The following is a 16,047-nucleotide window of genomic DNA, read 5'->3' on the forward strand; positions in this document are numbered from 1 at the left end:
CACCCGACAGAGTAGCTAATTTGTCAAAGAAGAAATAATCTATGAGATATCTACAAAATATAGTGCATTACATTTGCTCGGTTAATGTTTGCTTTGAAACATATAATTCATATTTCGAAACAAAAATAAACCATGCTATAGGTTTGTTTCCTATGTTTCAAATTAACCGGGCAATCAGTGGAACACAGGTTTGCTCGCGAGAGGCCGCATCCGACAGCGGGTCGGCGGCCGTCATTTTATTGCGTATTTTTGTTGCCCTTTCATGTTGTTGTCATATAGTCTTATTTATTTATATATTTATTTAATCACTTTCGTCAAACAAATGTAGACTACATACTTATAAGTTAATGTTACAATGTTTTCTTAGTTTATATGTTACTTCTACGGTGTTTTTTTAGCTGTTTTTTTATTCATTGTTGTGTCAATTATTTCGCTGATTTTCAATACGCACCATGCAATTGATAGGGGCGTTGTTTGCATTGTTTGTTCTGGATGTTTTGTTTAGAAAAAAATTGCGTGTTCTTAGTTGACGGCCAGGTACATAGAAATTTGGTTTTTTCTAGTAATTCAGCTGATTGTACTCGTTGCAAAATTAGGTAATTAACAAAACAAAGCATTGCGAATTTACGGCGTTCTTTTAGTGCTCGGATGTTTATGAGCATGTAGCGTGCTTCATATGAAGGAAGTGGAAATGAGGTCCAGTTCAACTTACGGAGTGCAAATAAGAGAAACTGTTTCTGGAGTGACTCAATGCGTTCTTCATGTACGACCATATACGGGTTCTAAACGATATTATAGTATTCTAGAACGGCCTTACATGTAACTAAATAAATAAATAAATAAATAAAAGCTTTATTGTGTATGGGTCTTGGACGTTATTTGACAAAACTTAACACACTATTTCCCTTATTGATTACAGAGTTGTAGTGTTCTATGAATGTGTGCTTTTTGTTTCCTATTCTTTAAATTTCTTATTTTAGCGGTAAACTAAAAATGATATTTGCTGGTTGAATTTCTTTGTCTTCTTTTCTTCGGCACATTTCTATTATGTTATTCAGAATTTCGTGAAGAATATGTACGTATAAGTTGACATCTCGTTCGCTGTTCAATAAAGTTTGCCATTCTATGGCTTGTAGGTTACATTTTATTGCTTCGAAATTTGTCTTCTTGTATTCCGGTACTTCTTCATACTCCCAGTCTATGGGCAATTGTCTGTTATGTATAAAGATTATCAGGATTATCATTCTCAGGAGATTCGACAAAAACTCATATCCGGCACAGCGTTTTTGGAGAAACTTGGATCATTTACAACAATATTGAGGGAAGAAAATCTTGAGGTAAAAAATCAGCCTCAACTTTCAAGTATATTCTAATGAATAAACGTATCAATATGAAACGCTTACAGGGGCTTTGAGAATGCACTATAATAAAAAAAAAAATTCTGCAAACAATAGAACTTCTTCTTGGATGGCACTAACGTTCCCAGTGGAAGTTTTGCCTTCTCAACATAGGTATTACTTGCATCATTTTTGTTAGTAGTACCTAGTTGAGATTTCTATGTCGAATAACACGCCTTGAATGTATTCTGGAGTGACAAACTCAAACTCAAACTCATTCAAAAATAGCTCTGTATTGAAGGATCCTACATGAATGTTATAGGGATCAAATGTAAGCTGGTTGACAAGAATAATAGGATTTGCTATTGACTTAGTTGGCAAAATTTGGGTTAGTCTACAAATCAATTTCGCTGGTTTAGGTCAATCGCGGAGAGCAACTAAAAATGTACAGTCTACCCAAGATCAACCTTAAGCACAAAAATTGTGTTAGTGTACAAAATCTTTGTATAAACAGAAATAAAACGATTTTTAATTTTTTCTCGATGTTTTTGTTCACTACATTTACACACACCTAGATAAAAACATGTTCGTAGACTATTCAAAAAACTGTAAAATGTACATCCCATCAGCATGTGTTGATTTATCACATTTCGTTTTCGTAGTCATCCGAATGTTTATTCATTTTTTCGTTTTCGTAGTCAGACATTCGGATTTCAAATTATGATTTTTTTGCAAAAAAGGTCAGTGATTCTGGATACGCCATTATAAAAAATCAGCCACGATTAAAATTGATCATCTGATGATTAAAATTATAAAATAATATAGGATATGTTCGTGTCAAAATCGGCTGTTTGACGAGGAATTGCTTCATGCCATGCAGTTGAAGCATTGAACCTTTAAATTAAAAAATAAAACACAAATATTTAAAAAAAAAACATACGAATGAGCAAAAAGTGAGTTTCAAAATTAAAAAAATTATATATTTGTAATTTCGAAATACAAAAAGGAAATTAGGATTCATTTTTTCAAAAATGGAATGTTATTACACTGCGATATATGCTTCTACAACTAAAGAAATTTATTTAAAAAAAACATATCTTCGAAACGACTTTGAGTACTCGAAGCAATTCGTTTATCTTATCAAATATCATGGAAGTAAAACTTATATTATGTCAAATATATACCGGGAAATGAAAATCTTCCCGCTGAACATTTTTAATTTTTTTTAAAGTTTGTACTACTGTCAATGATCTTGATAAGAATTTTGAGCGCGATCTGTCATTAAGCTTGATTACAACGTCATTAAAAACAAGTTAACTTTTCGTTGCTTGGTGATTTTTGATATTGATAATTCTATTGGTTTAAAATATTGTGTGATATCACGCTTAACTTTTCAATATGGCCTATCTGTTTTGATCGATTCTCTTTACTGACTTTCTCTTTCAATCACCACGGCCTGGCATACAGATTTTGTGCTAGTTTTACCACACAGTTTGATAAATGAGGATTCCTTCCACACTCCTGATCATCGAACAGATTAGGGATTGCTTTTCCCGCTGAGTTATTAGCGATAAAGAATATCGATGAAGAGAATCGATCAAAACAGATAGGTCCTATTGAAAAGCTAAGCGTGAAATGTTATGTTGCAAACAAAATTTTCTTGTGCCGAAACGTTGAAAAGGTTGCAGAATACATCTGTGGCTAAACTATATCGAAAACACGGATGTATGATTTGTATAAGGCATTCGAAGACGGCCAAGAAAAGATGAACGATTTGTCACGTTAAGGACGACCATCAACCTCTTCAACTGATGAAAACATCGACAAAATAAAAGGAATGATGCTCGGAAATCGTCATTTAACCATTATAAGGACGTGGAAACTAGGCAACGAATCGACTCCAACTTCAGAGAACATATTTCTCATATGAGGAATAACACATATCTACCATTGATGAAAAAATAATTAACTATCCGTTAATCCCGAATGCACTGTTTGCAGCTGCCTTGTAAATTCGCCTAATTGCACCTTTGGTTATGCTAAAATCAAAACAATATCTCTAGTGCAGCGAAAAAACTGTTTTATTCTATAGAGTTTCAACGAAAAAAATAATTAAAATTTGTATTAAAGGGTGTGTCACATCAAATTGCATCACGGAAAAAACGCTGTAGAAATTCGCCCAGTAGACCGATCCTTTTGAAAATTTTAGACAGTAAAATAAAAACTATTAAACAACTTTTGGCATTTTCTTTTTATTCATACTTCGAGCCCAAGCCCGTATGCTCGCACCTTCCTCTTTACCACGTTCATAAGGTTCTGTACAACGTCAGGTTGTAGTTTTTTTTGAACAGCAATCCATTTTCTCTTGAAGTCCGCCTTCGATTTGACAACTTTTGGGTTCTTCCGGAGGGCCTGCTTCATAATCGCCCAATATTTCTCTATTGGGCGAAGCTCCGGCGCGTTGGGCGGGTTCATTTCCTTTGGCACGAAGGTGACCCCGTTGGCTTCGTACCACTCCAACACGTCCTTTGAATAGTGGCACGAAGCGAGATCCGGCCAGAAGATGGTCGGGCCCTCGTGCTGCTTCAATAGTGGTAGTAAGCGCTTCTGTAGGCACTCCTTAAGGTAAACCTGCCCGTTTACCGTGCCGGTCATCACGAAGGGGGCGCTCCGCTTTCCGCAAGAGCAGATCGCTTGCCACACCATGTACTTTTTGGCAAACTTGGATAGTTTCTGCTTGCGAATCTCCTCCGGAACGCTGAATTTGTCCTCTTCGGAGAAGAACAACAGGCCCGGCAGCTGACGAAAGTCCGCTTTGACGTAGGTTTCGTCGTCCATTACCAGGCAATGCGGCTTCATCAGCATTTCGGTGTACAGCTTCCGGGCTCGCGTCTTCCCCACCATGTTTTGCCTTTCATCGCGGTTAGGAGCCTTCTGAACCTTGTATGTACGCAGGCGCTCCCGCTGCTTGGCCCGCTGGACGAATGAACTTGACAAATTCAGCTTATTGGCGACATCCCGGACCGAACTTCTCGGATCACGTCTAAACTGCTTAACTACGCGCTTGTGATCTTTTTCACTGACGGAGCATCCATTTTTGCCGTTCTTCACCTTCCGGTCGATGGTTAGGTTCTCGAAGTATCGTTTTAGTACTTTGCTGACCGTGGATTGGACGATTCCCAGCATCTTTCCGATGTCCCGATGTGACAACTCTGGATTCTCGAAATGAGTGCACAGGATTAATTCACGACGCTCTTTTTCGTTCGACGACATTTTTCCAAATTTACGAAAAATTGACAGTGAAGCATGGCCAACGTGATCTATACACTCTTATCTGATTATAAGCGAAAGCTGAAGATATAATTCCTAAAAATTAAATTTCTACAGCGTTTTTTCCGTGATGCAATTTGATGTGACACACCCTTTATTTATCGAATGCACCATGTATGTTATTTAAAAACTTATCAACTTGTTGAATTTTCAACGAATTTAAACCGAATTTTCTGCCGGTGCTCTAAAATCGTGTTTTCGAGACACAAAAATGACTCCTAAATTGATATCGTAAATTTTTAGCATCAAAACAATTGAAGTATTTTCATGAGGCCGTCTATTTTTGGATGTTTTGGTCATGAGAAAAGTAACAGCACGACTAGTGCCAGAAGAGCTCAATTTTCCTCAAAAATTTCATTGCAGTCAAGTGGCTGAAAATAGACGGCGCCAGTGGTTGTATGGTTAGCGTAACAGCCTCACAATCCGATCGGCCTGGGTTCAATCCCAGCTGGCGTCGTTGGGATTTTCTGAGGCGAAAAATCTCTGGTTACGTCTTCCTTCGGAGCGGAAGTAAAAGAAGTTGGCCCGGCTCATGAGTTGTTGAGTCTGATAGGTAGGAACAGGTGGAGTCGCCTCCCTGATGTCGGTGATTGGCACTAAAGTGGCGGAAATAGGCCGACGAAAAATAAGCGAAGATAAAAAAAAAAGTGGCTGAAAACATGCTTCAACGATCAAATGCAGATTTCAGGTTCATCTAACGCATAATTGTTGGCTATGAGACATGGGTGTGACTTTTTCCTTTTTTCGAAACACAAAACACCGCTGCGTGGGGTCCATTTTGACAGCATGGAAAACATAAAAACGAATTCGCTGCGTGAACTGAAAGTAATTCCTGCTATAAAAAGTGTTTCGATGACTGGATTGTTCGTTGGAATATGTGTATTGCTTCAGAAAATGTCTATTTTGATGACGATAATATAAATTTAGACGATAAAAGCCTTTTCTTGTAAAAAACAAATTCCCGGTACACACGACAAAAAAATTAGAGGAACAGAGTGCGAAGTCGGAAATTTTATGCGATTTTTGATATGCTGTCTCTTCGTGAAAAATCAACGCATATCGATAGGATCTACATAATTTTGAAGCTATAACTTTCAGGTATTAGAATATTTAACGTTAACGTAGGTGTAGTGTGCAATAATATCGGAAAGAAATTCAAAATCGATTTTTCTCTGTTTTTTAAATATTGTCTGGACTAACAAAATTTTTTTCTAATCACCTCAACAAGAGATCCAATTAACCATATCAATCAGCTTTCATTTGGTTCCTAGAATGTTCCTGTATGACCTTCACATACAGAGATATTTCAGTTTGAATGAAAAATTATCCCTTCGTCTTTGATGATAAATTATTCAATAAATAACCATCGCACCACGAATCGAAAGGCGGAAAAAAAACTCCAATAAATTCTGCACAATTGTTACTTTGACGAAAAAAAAATTATTTTTTTGCACCAATATCAAAAAAGTGCCAAAAACAGGATTTTTATAGTGCTTTACAAAGTGTACTGTAATTCTGCAAATATCGCAGTAAGTTCTAATGTTTTCAGGCAAATTTTTAGCCTAGTGTATTTCCTAAACATCTGTGAACGTTTCATATTGGTACGTTCAAACGCATTTTCTATCCGATTTTTCCAAATTTGTAGTAAATTAGAGGATCATTCAATCGCGAATCGTACCAGAAGTACAAAATCCTACGCAGGTAAACCCAGGAAAACCGAAATAGCTTAAACGGGACTGGTTATAGTGAAAAGTTTTGTATTTGGAGATATCAGCAAGCAGATCAGTATTACGAGCTGCTAAAACCGAACAACTGCCGATGTCTACAAACGATAATTGTAGATATTGAATGATAAACGCTCGCTCGCGCACATGGAGAGATGGGGATAATTGTAGAAAGTGATAGAGAACCCTTCATTGAATAATTTTTTTTTCTCATGAACGGACTTTTTTGTCGGGCGGAAACTAAGTTATAGTCCTAATATCCTACCAACTAGTATCCTATTGCTCATAAATAAATCCATGGTCAGTTTGATACCTTTTCGAACGAACGAACGATATTACTACCATCATCTCTGTTGTATAACAGTGCGTAACTACGACCAGCCGAATGGCCGATGATTAATGTGTACTCCCACATTTGTGGTATAAATTGCTCGTGAAGTGTTTGGCTTCTGCCGGCGCTAGCTAGTGCAGACCGCTGAAGGACACGCCGAAGGATGATTAAGGAGCGTCCGTCGGAGTGTGGGTTTGTACGGCATCGGCAAGCGCCCCATCGAGAGCTCGTCGGAATGTCGTAGATCATCGGAAAGAACCGAGGGCGACTGTGCGACGAAAACTTCAACTTCAAGTAAATGAGAAATCAACATTTCACGGCACTGCGGGTGACAAATATGAGATAATGGATAGGAAGGATGGCGGCGAAGGAAGAAAAAAAACTGTTGAGGGAGAAAGCAAGTAGGTGATGATTGAAATCAACGGTAGTTGAGAAATGTCCTTCAAGGAGTGGAGCGAACAGATGTGCAAACTGGTGATAATTTATGGTTATACCAGCGATAATAATAATGACACATTGAACTAGATTGCTAATTAAATTAATTTACTGGGGAAGGTATAGATGGTGGGAGGTATTTTTGTATATTACATACAATGGCCCAATGAAATGCTCCGATATATATATATATATATATATATATATATATATATATATATATATATATATATATATATATATATATATATATGCAGAAATTTGTGTTTTATGGGGGGGCTGCCATACAAATGAAACACAAATTTCTGCATTACTCGGAAATTAGCCAAGCAAACGAAACTAAAGTTGGCATGTGAAAGTTTTAGGGTGCAACAAATATGTTTCTATGATGGTTAGACAGTCCTTCCCCCACTCAAAGGGGGGGCTGTCATACAAATGAAACACAAATTTCTGCATTACTCGAGAATTAATCAAGCAAATGAAACCAAATTTGGCATGTGGAGGTTTTAGGATGCAATAAATGTTTCTATGGTGTTAAAATACTCCTTCCCCCTCTCTTAGAGGGGGCTGCCGTACAAATGAAACACAAATTTTTGCATTACCCGAGAATTAATCAAGCAAATTAAACCAAATTAGGCATATGAAAACTTTAGGCTGCAATGAATGTTTCTATGGTGGTTAGATACCCCTCCCCCCTCTCTTAGGGGTGGCTGCCATACAAATAAAACACAAATTTCTGCATTACTCGAGAATTTATCAAGTAAATGGGCGGGACGAAGTTTGCCGGGTTAGCTAGTATATATATATATATATATGTATACGAGGACATATATATATATGTATATATATATATATATATATATATATATATATATATATATATATATATATATATATATATATATATATATATATATATATATATATATGTATATATATATATATATATATATATATATATATATATATATATATTTATTTATAAAAAAACACTGATATCCAATCTAAATCAAATTTCGATATATTTTTTCTCGTTTCAATCAATTGGACTCATTGCACTTACACAGCCTACGCTAGAATCTCTTACAACTTACTTTCATCCCCCTTTATTATCATATTGTTATACAGAACACCTTGAAAATAAACACAGAGGAATGAAATCTAATTATCCTCCCCTGCTCCCGAGCCTCTGTGGACAATTTTTCTTACTCAGTTTTTTTTGTTCCTGTACAAACTCGGTAATAATTTTCCCGACTTTTCCTTTCCCATTCCCATTGTTGTTCATATGCTGGCATATTTCACCGGGAGCGTTCTGTTCATTGAATCGGAGGGGAAAGGTACAGAGCGAATGAAGACTGCGCGCCAATTCCACAGCCTCCCCACCCCCTTCGAAGAAGAAGCGCAGACGACACAGGTGAAAAGTCCCGGTTCATTTTTCTGGCTTTGTGTTGGGTTACCATAGGGATGGGGCGTACGACATGCGGGAATCGTGGGGAAAAATTGCTCTAAATTTTTCATGAGGTCGACTGGAATGTGACACACTAATGATGATGACACACAGCATCGAAAAGGAGGGAGGCAGCATGTTAACAGCGAGGGCAACCGTATTTTTTGTGCTTTTCTATCGTTGCCGTTGTGCGCAACAACAAGGACGGAAAGACAACATCGAAAAGCCCGGATTTATTGGAAGCATACAATGGCCCAATGAAATGCTCACGCTTCTGCTGAATACACAAACCCTCCGGTTCTGGGTAGACGGTCTTCGAAGGGTTTCCTGTGTGAGATTCAATTAGATTCGTACCTTGGTAACAATCAATAAAACTGCTGGGACTATTTCGTTTGTCTTCATTCTCGAATTAATGTTTTCGGAAGTTTTCTCATCGTCGCTTACTCAATTGTTTCTCTAGTCAACGTAAAACGATAGCTGAAGATCTACTAAGCAGCGTTGTGGCACAGGTTACAGTCACACATATGTGACTGTCATTCATGAATACGTTTGTGGGACCATACCTGCCATTCTATGTCAAACGGTTGAATGGAAATCGTTCTTGAAACTCAGACAATATGAATTCTTATTTCACGTGACATTTATATTGAATTATATTCAAGTCATTTAGAATATTGATATAGCGTCATCTGCTAAATATATTGCAGCCCCTGCGTGACATTCGAAATGCAACACTTTTTAAATTCCACTATTGTTTCTCTTCTTATATAAATGGATAGCTTGTAGAAAATACAAGAACTTTTACCTAAAACAATTCCGCGTGTTGTTCCAATCGTTATCCGATCCCACGAATGTTACAATTAAAATAATTGAAGCCACATGGGTTCCTCACCGTACCCGAAAAAAGAAAACAACAGACAAAAATGATGACTAAAAATTCATTTTAAGTCGAATATTCACCGGATAACCTTCAGATGGGGATCGAACCAAGGCCAGCTAGAAGAGGCTGTTTTACACGACCACGCTATCCACATAGTTACTGGTGCTGTTGCATAAATGCGTGATATTACACCTCATCGTAAAATTAAGTTGATCAGTGTTTTCTAAGAGTAAAAAGGAACTTGTCGGCTGGCTGAGGATCTGCTTGGTGTCTGCTTGTCCAAAGTAGCCCATAAATTTCTATTAGGAATCAAGTCGGGGCCCTGGAGTGGCCACTCCATTGGATTGATACGGCTGCTGTTTTCTTCGCAGTATGCTCCGGGTCATGATCTTGCTAGAAGTTGTAGTTATCCTCCATCCCCATTTTCAGCATGGATACTTCCAGGTTCTCGCATCGCGTACCCATCGGCAGTCATAATACCGTTGACCTGCGCTAACTTTCCCACCCCAGCCCACGAGAAACAGCCACACACCATGATGCTTCCACCACCGTCAGTACTACATAAAAGTAGGTGATTGGTAAATCATTTTTGCCAATTTAGTATCGTTGATTCATTTTTTGGAAAAACAAAAAAAAACTACTTTTGTTCCTAAATGATGTCTTTTAAGGTATGATATAAATAATCAACTTGCCTAAATTTGTTATATCGTGTTTTTTCATCGATACACCCCTCGGTTTTGACACCTGGTTTTCCACATCTGACACAATCAGAATATTCCCATTTTTTTTTTATCCCATTTATTTATTTTAAGGCTCATTAGCATTTTAGATGTAACAGAGCCGAATTTTAATCGTGTACATGTCACATGGTTATCATATCTATAATTAGCACATTACACAGTTGTCATTCGCCAGTATTCCTTCTATACCATTACATATGGTACATTCACACAGTAGCCATTTAGGCGTAAGAGTATTCTTTCTCCATCGGACAACGGAGACAGTTGATTGATCATTGTTGAGTTATTTATAGAACAGCAGCCCGATGTGTCTTGCAGAGCAGAACAGTTGTATGGATGAATCGATCTTATTTCGACCGTGGATCGATCTCCATCGCTGATGATTGTTGCGTGGACTTAGCTATTCTGTAACAACACAAAGATGGTCAATGAGGGCCCTGAGTTTTGAACTCACGATCGATCGCTTACTAAGCGAATAAAAAAATATATTTATTTCATATTATTTTGTTTGGTACAAAGTTCTTAACATATTAAGTGATCAGCTATTGCTATTCATCTTAAGTCTAGATAAAAAATGCATATAAAAGCTTGTTTTGCATGATTGGATTTTTTTATGATTTTGAATGTTAAACATATTGATTTTTTAGAAAATTATAAAAATGAACTATCAACCTAACTTAACCTCAACCTAAACATATTATCTTACTGTACAACGAACAGATTCCGGTCAATTTCATGCTCGGAATACGAGCACCTCTCTCCAAATGTCTGGATGCATGTCTGAATGTTCTCATCTAGGGTATCCAGGCAGGCAAGTTCATTATGAACTTGTGAAAATTTATTTTGAATACGTTGGAGTTTAAGTCTGTGTGTCCGGGCACATCCCTTCCAGACAGGAATCGCATATTCAATCGTAGGATAAACGCTCTGTTTTCAATTGCAGAACAAACGATGACTCTCTGATTCTCCAGAAAAAGTTTGGAATTTCTGCCAATCAAAGAGTACAAAGACCGCAGCAGAATATTACATTTTGTGGTGATTTTTTCAACGTTAGACCTTAAAATCAGATAGCTTGTCAGAGCACCGGTGATGCGACCCTTAATAAAAATCGCAGTGTCATCGGCAAATTGGGACAAAATACCATCAACGCAGTTCGCAGTATAAATATTATACAGAATGGGTCCAAAAATAATTTCTTAGGATGCATTTGTAATTTCTAATAATAGAAATTAATAGAAATAATAGAAATTTGACCTATTGATCTGAAATTTGGAACACACCTTTATCTATGTAGTCATTATAAAACTGCGTATTTAATGATCTTGAAAATCCAAGAAGGCGGCCGCTACAAAATGGCGGATTATATAGTTTCTCAAAACCTTATCAATATGGGTTTATCCAAAACCCCATCAATATAGGTATCAAAAGAACTAGCTTGACTAGTAGAACACAGTTATTTATGAAAAATGCAAATCCAAAATTGTCGCCACCACAAAATGGCGGCATATATAATTTTTTTTTCAAAACTATCAATATGGGTATCAAATGAAAGAGCTTCACTAGTAGTTATTTATGAAAAATGCAAATCCAATATGGCTGCCACTACCAAATGGCGGACTACATATAATACGAGGGTCACTATTTATATTTCGGGAATTGGCAACACTGATGTCATGTGAGTCCATCTGACGGTTCCATCGTAAAGTTTGTAATAAAGTAACTATTTATTTTTGTTCCTATTCCCGAAATATAAATAGTGACCCTCGTATTATGTAAAAACCCCGTTAATATGGGTATCAAATGAAACGGCTTGACTAGTAGAACACAGTTATTCATGTAAAATGCAAATCCAAGATATCTGCCACTACAAAGTGGCGGATTAAAATTTTCTCAAAACCCTATTATTATGGGTACCAAATGAGAGGGCTTGACTAGTAGAACACGGTTATTTATGAAAAATGCAAATCCATCGAAATCCTACTAAATGGCGGACTACATATTATGTCAAAACTCCATTAATATGGGTATCATATGAAAGGTCTTGACTAGTAGAACACAGTTATTTAAGAAAAATGCAAATCCAAGATGGCTGCCACTACCGAATGGCGGGCTACATATTTTCTCAAAACCCGATTAATATGGGTATCAAATGAAAGGGCTTGAATAGTAGTTCACAGTAGATCATGAAAAATCCAAATCCAAGATGGCCGCAATCACAAAATAGCAAATTAATTTATTAAACGGTTTTATTTAGCTTGAACTGTTTGTATGTCTGTAGGGTTGTCCCACAATAATACAAATTTGACCAATAGGAACTGACCGAATTTATAAAACACCTTTATCTCTGCAGTCATTTTAAAACTGCTTATCTTGAAAAATCCAATTGGGCGCCGCTACAAAATAGCTGATTCCATATCATCTCAAAAAAAAAGGTTGATTGAGATATGTGTATCAAACGAACGAACTTGACTTGGAGAACACACTATGTATTTTCTGCAATCCACTCAATATCGGTATCAAATGAAATGTTTTGACTGATAGAATACAGTACAATGGTTTTATTGTAGAGAAATATTCTAATGAAACAGATAATGTACTTAAAACTAGACAATAAAATAAGTAAAAAAAACTTTTAAAGTTAAACGGTTTAATTGTCATTAAACATAATAATGTACTAAAAGCTAGAAAATAATTAGGCAAGTAGCAGTTAGCAGTTAGTAAAATAAAATCGTGGTGCACGTTGGATTTCCATTATCCACAATTAGCGACTTCATCATATGTCCCACGATTTTATTTTAGTCTTATCAATGCCCTAGACTAATGAAGGAGAAGTGTGATAACTGCTAACTGCTACTTGCCTAATTATTTTCTAGCTTTTAGTACATTATTATGTTTAATCACAATTAAACCGTTTAACTTAAAAAGTTTTTTTAACTTATTTTTATCAGATATTAGTCAGTGATCTTTCAAACATCTATTGGTCCTGTTGGAAAAGACAATGTAGCTAAATGATGAAAAATGGAAGGCTAGTCTACGGGAAACACAACAGTATAAATGAATTGTATTTAAGTCTGTTTCAGAAAAGACAGAGATCCAATGAGATGAAAACATTTTATTTGATGGGTTGACAATGCTTAAAGGATTTGTGTTTAATGAGTGAAAAACATGGAAAAAATCATTCCATCCCAACTGGCAAGAAACGAATTTCTAGAATCCGAGAATTCGTTTGAAAATAAGAATGATTTTCTGTTTCAGCATTATTCATATGACGCAGAGATGCATAGAATTTTATGTTATGAAGTCTGACAAGAAATCTAATTTTCTTCATTAAGCATTCTTCTTGTTTCATATGAAAGGTGCAGCAGCAAATCCTCCCACCCGGGGGCGACTGAATCAATTGGCGACACACTTTTATCAGTTTGAACCCCAATCGCGCTCCTCTCGATTCCCGGATGAATCGCGAACTTATTGTGTTTCACTTTCATTGCGCACTTTTCCAACATATTCTCTTGACTTCTCCGGTTGTGTAATAGCAAGATTTTGCACTTGCTCCCACCACCACAATCATCAGCATCATCTCGCGTCTCGGGAGTTGAATCGCATCCCTTCGAACCACATCAATTTCTGATGATAGCGATGATGATGATGATGATGATGTGATGATAATAGTGATGACGACAGTGGTGACGGTGTGCTCCAGAACAAAGGAGAATAAGCTTCGGAATGAAATTGGCAGAATTGGATACAAATCTGTCAGTTGCTTTCAGTGGGAACGAGTTTTTAATTTAATTCCAAATTGATGGTAATGCAATTCTTCATTCTCTCTGTCGTTTTTCCATTTCAGTGGTCTGAGCTGGAGGAAATGAACACCGATGGCGAGGAAGAGGAATTCAGTGAACGTTTGGCAAACATTGCCGTTAATCGATGCTGCTGTTTGGTTTACACGGTGAGTGTGCCAAATTTAATTTTCAGTATTCAATTATTGATTACATCTTGCCACTGCAGTCTGGGACTGTCGGCAATCCAAAGGGCGTCATGTTGTCTCACGATAGCCTCACATGGGATTCTTACACCATTGGCAAGCGTTTGGATCAGATACAGTACGGGCAGGAGGTGTTGGTCTCGTTCCTACCTTTAAGTCACGTTGCCGCTCAGATGGTGGACATTTTCCTGTCGATGCAGTTCGCCTGCACGGTATACTTCGCCGATAAGGACGCCATGAAGGGGACGCTGCTGAGTACCCTGCAGGAAGCGAGACCCACGAGACTGGTCGGTGTGCCACGGGTGTACGAGAAAATTCAGGAGAAAATGATGGCAGTTGGGGCACAAAGTGGCACTGCCAAGAAACTTGTCGCGGGTTGGGCTAAAAGTGTCACCCTTCAGCATCACACAAACGCCATGGAGGGGTATGTTCGGTGTTTCCAAAGTGCAAACTTCAGAATAACTCAGATTTTTGGTCTCGTTCCAGAAAACCGACCAACTCCATTCAGTACCGGTTGGTGCGACGATTCCTTCTTTCTAAGGTCAAGGATGCTTTGGGGCTGAGCCGTTGTATGACACTGGTGACAGCCGCCGCACCCATGGATCCAGAGACGAAAAAGTACTTCATGAGTTTGGATATGCCAATCATGGAGGCGTTTGGAATGTCGGAAACCTCGGGAGCTCATTCGCTTACCGCCCCAGACAGTTACAATTTTGCCACGATAGGTAAAACGTTGGGAGGATGTGAGACGAAAATCGACAAACCGGACGAACGTGGCCATGGCGAGATTTGTATGCGAGGGCGGCATATTCTGATGGGATACATCGGGGAGAAGGAAAAAACTGCGGAAGCCATCGACGAGGAGGGGTGGCTACATTCCGGGGATGTTGGGTACGTGGACGAGCAGGGATTCGTTTACATCACTGGAAGAATAAAGGTATACACTGGTGGCTGGGCTGTACCTTGGTTGGTGTGTTAGTATGCACATAATTTATTTTTTCATCTTCCAGGAACTGATTATCACTGCAGGCGGTGAGAACATTCCTCCGGTGCACGTTGAGAATCTGGTAAAAAATGAACTGTTGCAAGTCAGCAGCGCCTTTCTCGTTGGCGATAAGCGGAAATTCCTGACGATGCTCGTTTCGCTCAAAACGGTGGTGGACCTGAGCTCTGGCGAGCCGAAAGATGAGCTGGCGCCGGAGACAATCGTGTGGCTGAAGGGGCTCGGTGTGGAGTACACTAAGCTGAGCCAGATCCATGCGGCTGGTCCCTGTCCGAAGGTGATGATAGTTGATTAGCGACATCAGTTGTTCAGTTTAAATAACAGTGACTCTTAATTTAGGTTCTGCAAGCCATACAGGAGGGTATCGATCGTGCCAACAAGAAAGCTATTTCCAACGCACAAAAGATACAGAAGTTTGCGCTTCTTCCAGTGGACTTTTCCGTGCCTGGCGGTGAGCTCGGTGAGTTGGAAAAAATATTTTTTTCGGTTATTCCGTTTGCTTTATTGGGTTCATTCTGTCCAATGCTTTGTGGAAGATGAATCATTTAGTATTTCTGGAACATTTTGGGATGTAAATCGAAAATCTAAAAATCGGTCTCGTCACGAAAACTTGTGCGATTTTGAGCGCGTATTTCTTATTTGTTATCAAAATGGCATATGGCGCACATAAAAAGTTTTGCCAACATAAAGTGTTGAACCTCTACACACATTATTACAACAGACATTTGTTGCATGTAGTTTACTATGAGTAAAAAAAGAATAAAACAATCGACGGTTTCAGTTTGAATATCATAATCCATGAGCGATTTGCGAGCGATTTTGCTTTATCGCTTGCACA

At 38.0% G+C, this 16,047-nt stretch overlaps 1 protein-coding gene across 1 annotated transcript; it reads left to right on the forward strand.

Annotated features, from left to right (window-relative positions):
* Window positions 1-793: 793 nt before the first annotated feature.
* LOC129781957 (very long-chain-fatty-acid--CoA ligase bubblegum-like) lies at window positions 794-15,764 on the forward strand (the record flags this gene model as incomplete). The annotated part of the gene is made up of 6 exons (XM_055789458.1): window positions 794-798; window positions 14,068-14,170; window positions 14,230-14,630; window positions 14,693-15,143; window positions 15,217-15,486; window positions 15,549-15,764. Coding segments are annotated over 6 exons (1,431 nt in total), but the record flags the coding sequence as incomplete, so codon positions are not given.
* Window positions 15,765-16,047: the final 283 nt, after the last annotated feature.

The sequence above is a fragment of the Toxorhynchites rutilus genome, unplaced genomic scaffold, assembly GCF_029784135.1.
Source record: "Toxorhynchites rutilus septentrionalis strain SRP unplaced genomic scaffold, ASM2978413v1 HiC_scaffold_292, whole genome shotgun sequence".
NCBI lineage: Eukaryota > Metazoa > Arthropoda > Insecta > Diptera > Culicidae > Toxorhynchites > Toxorhynchites rutilus.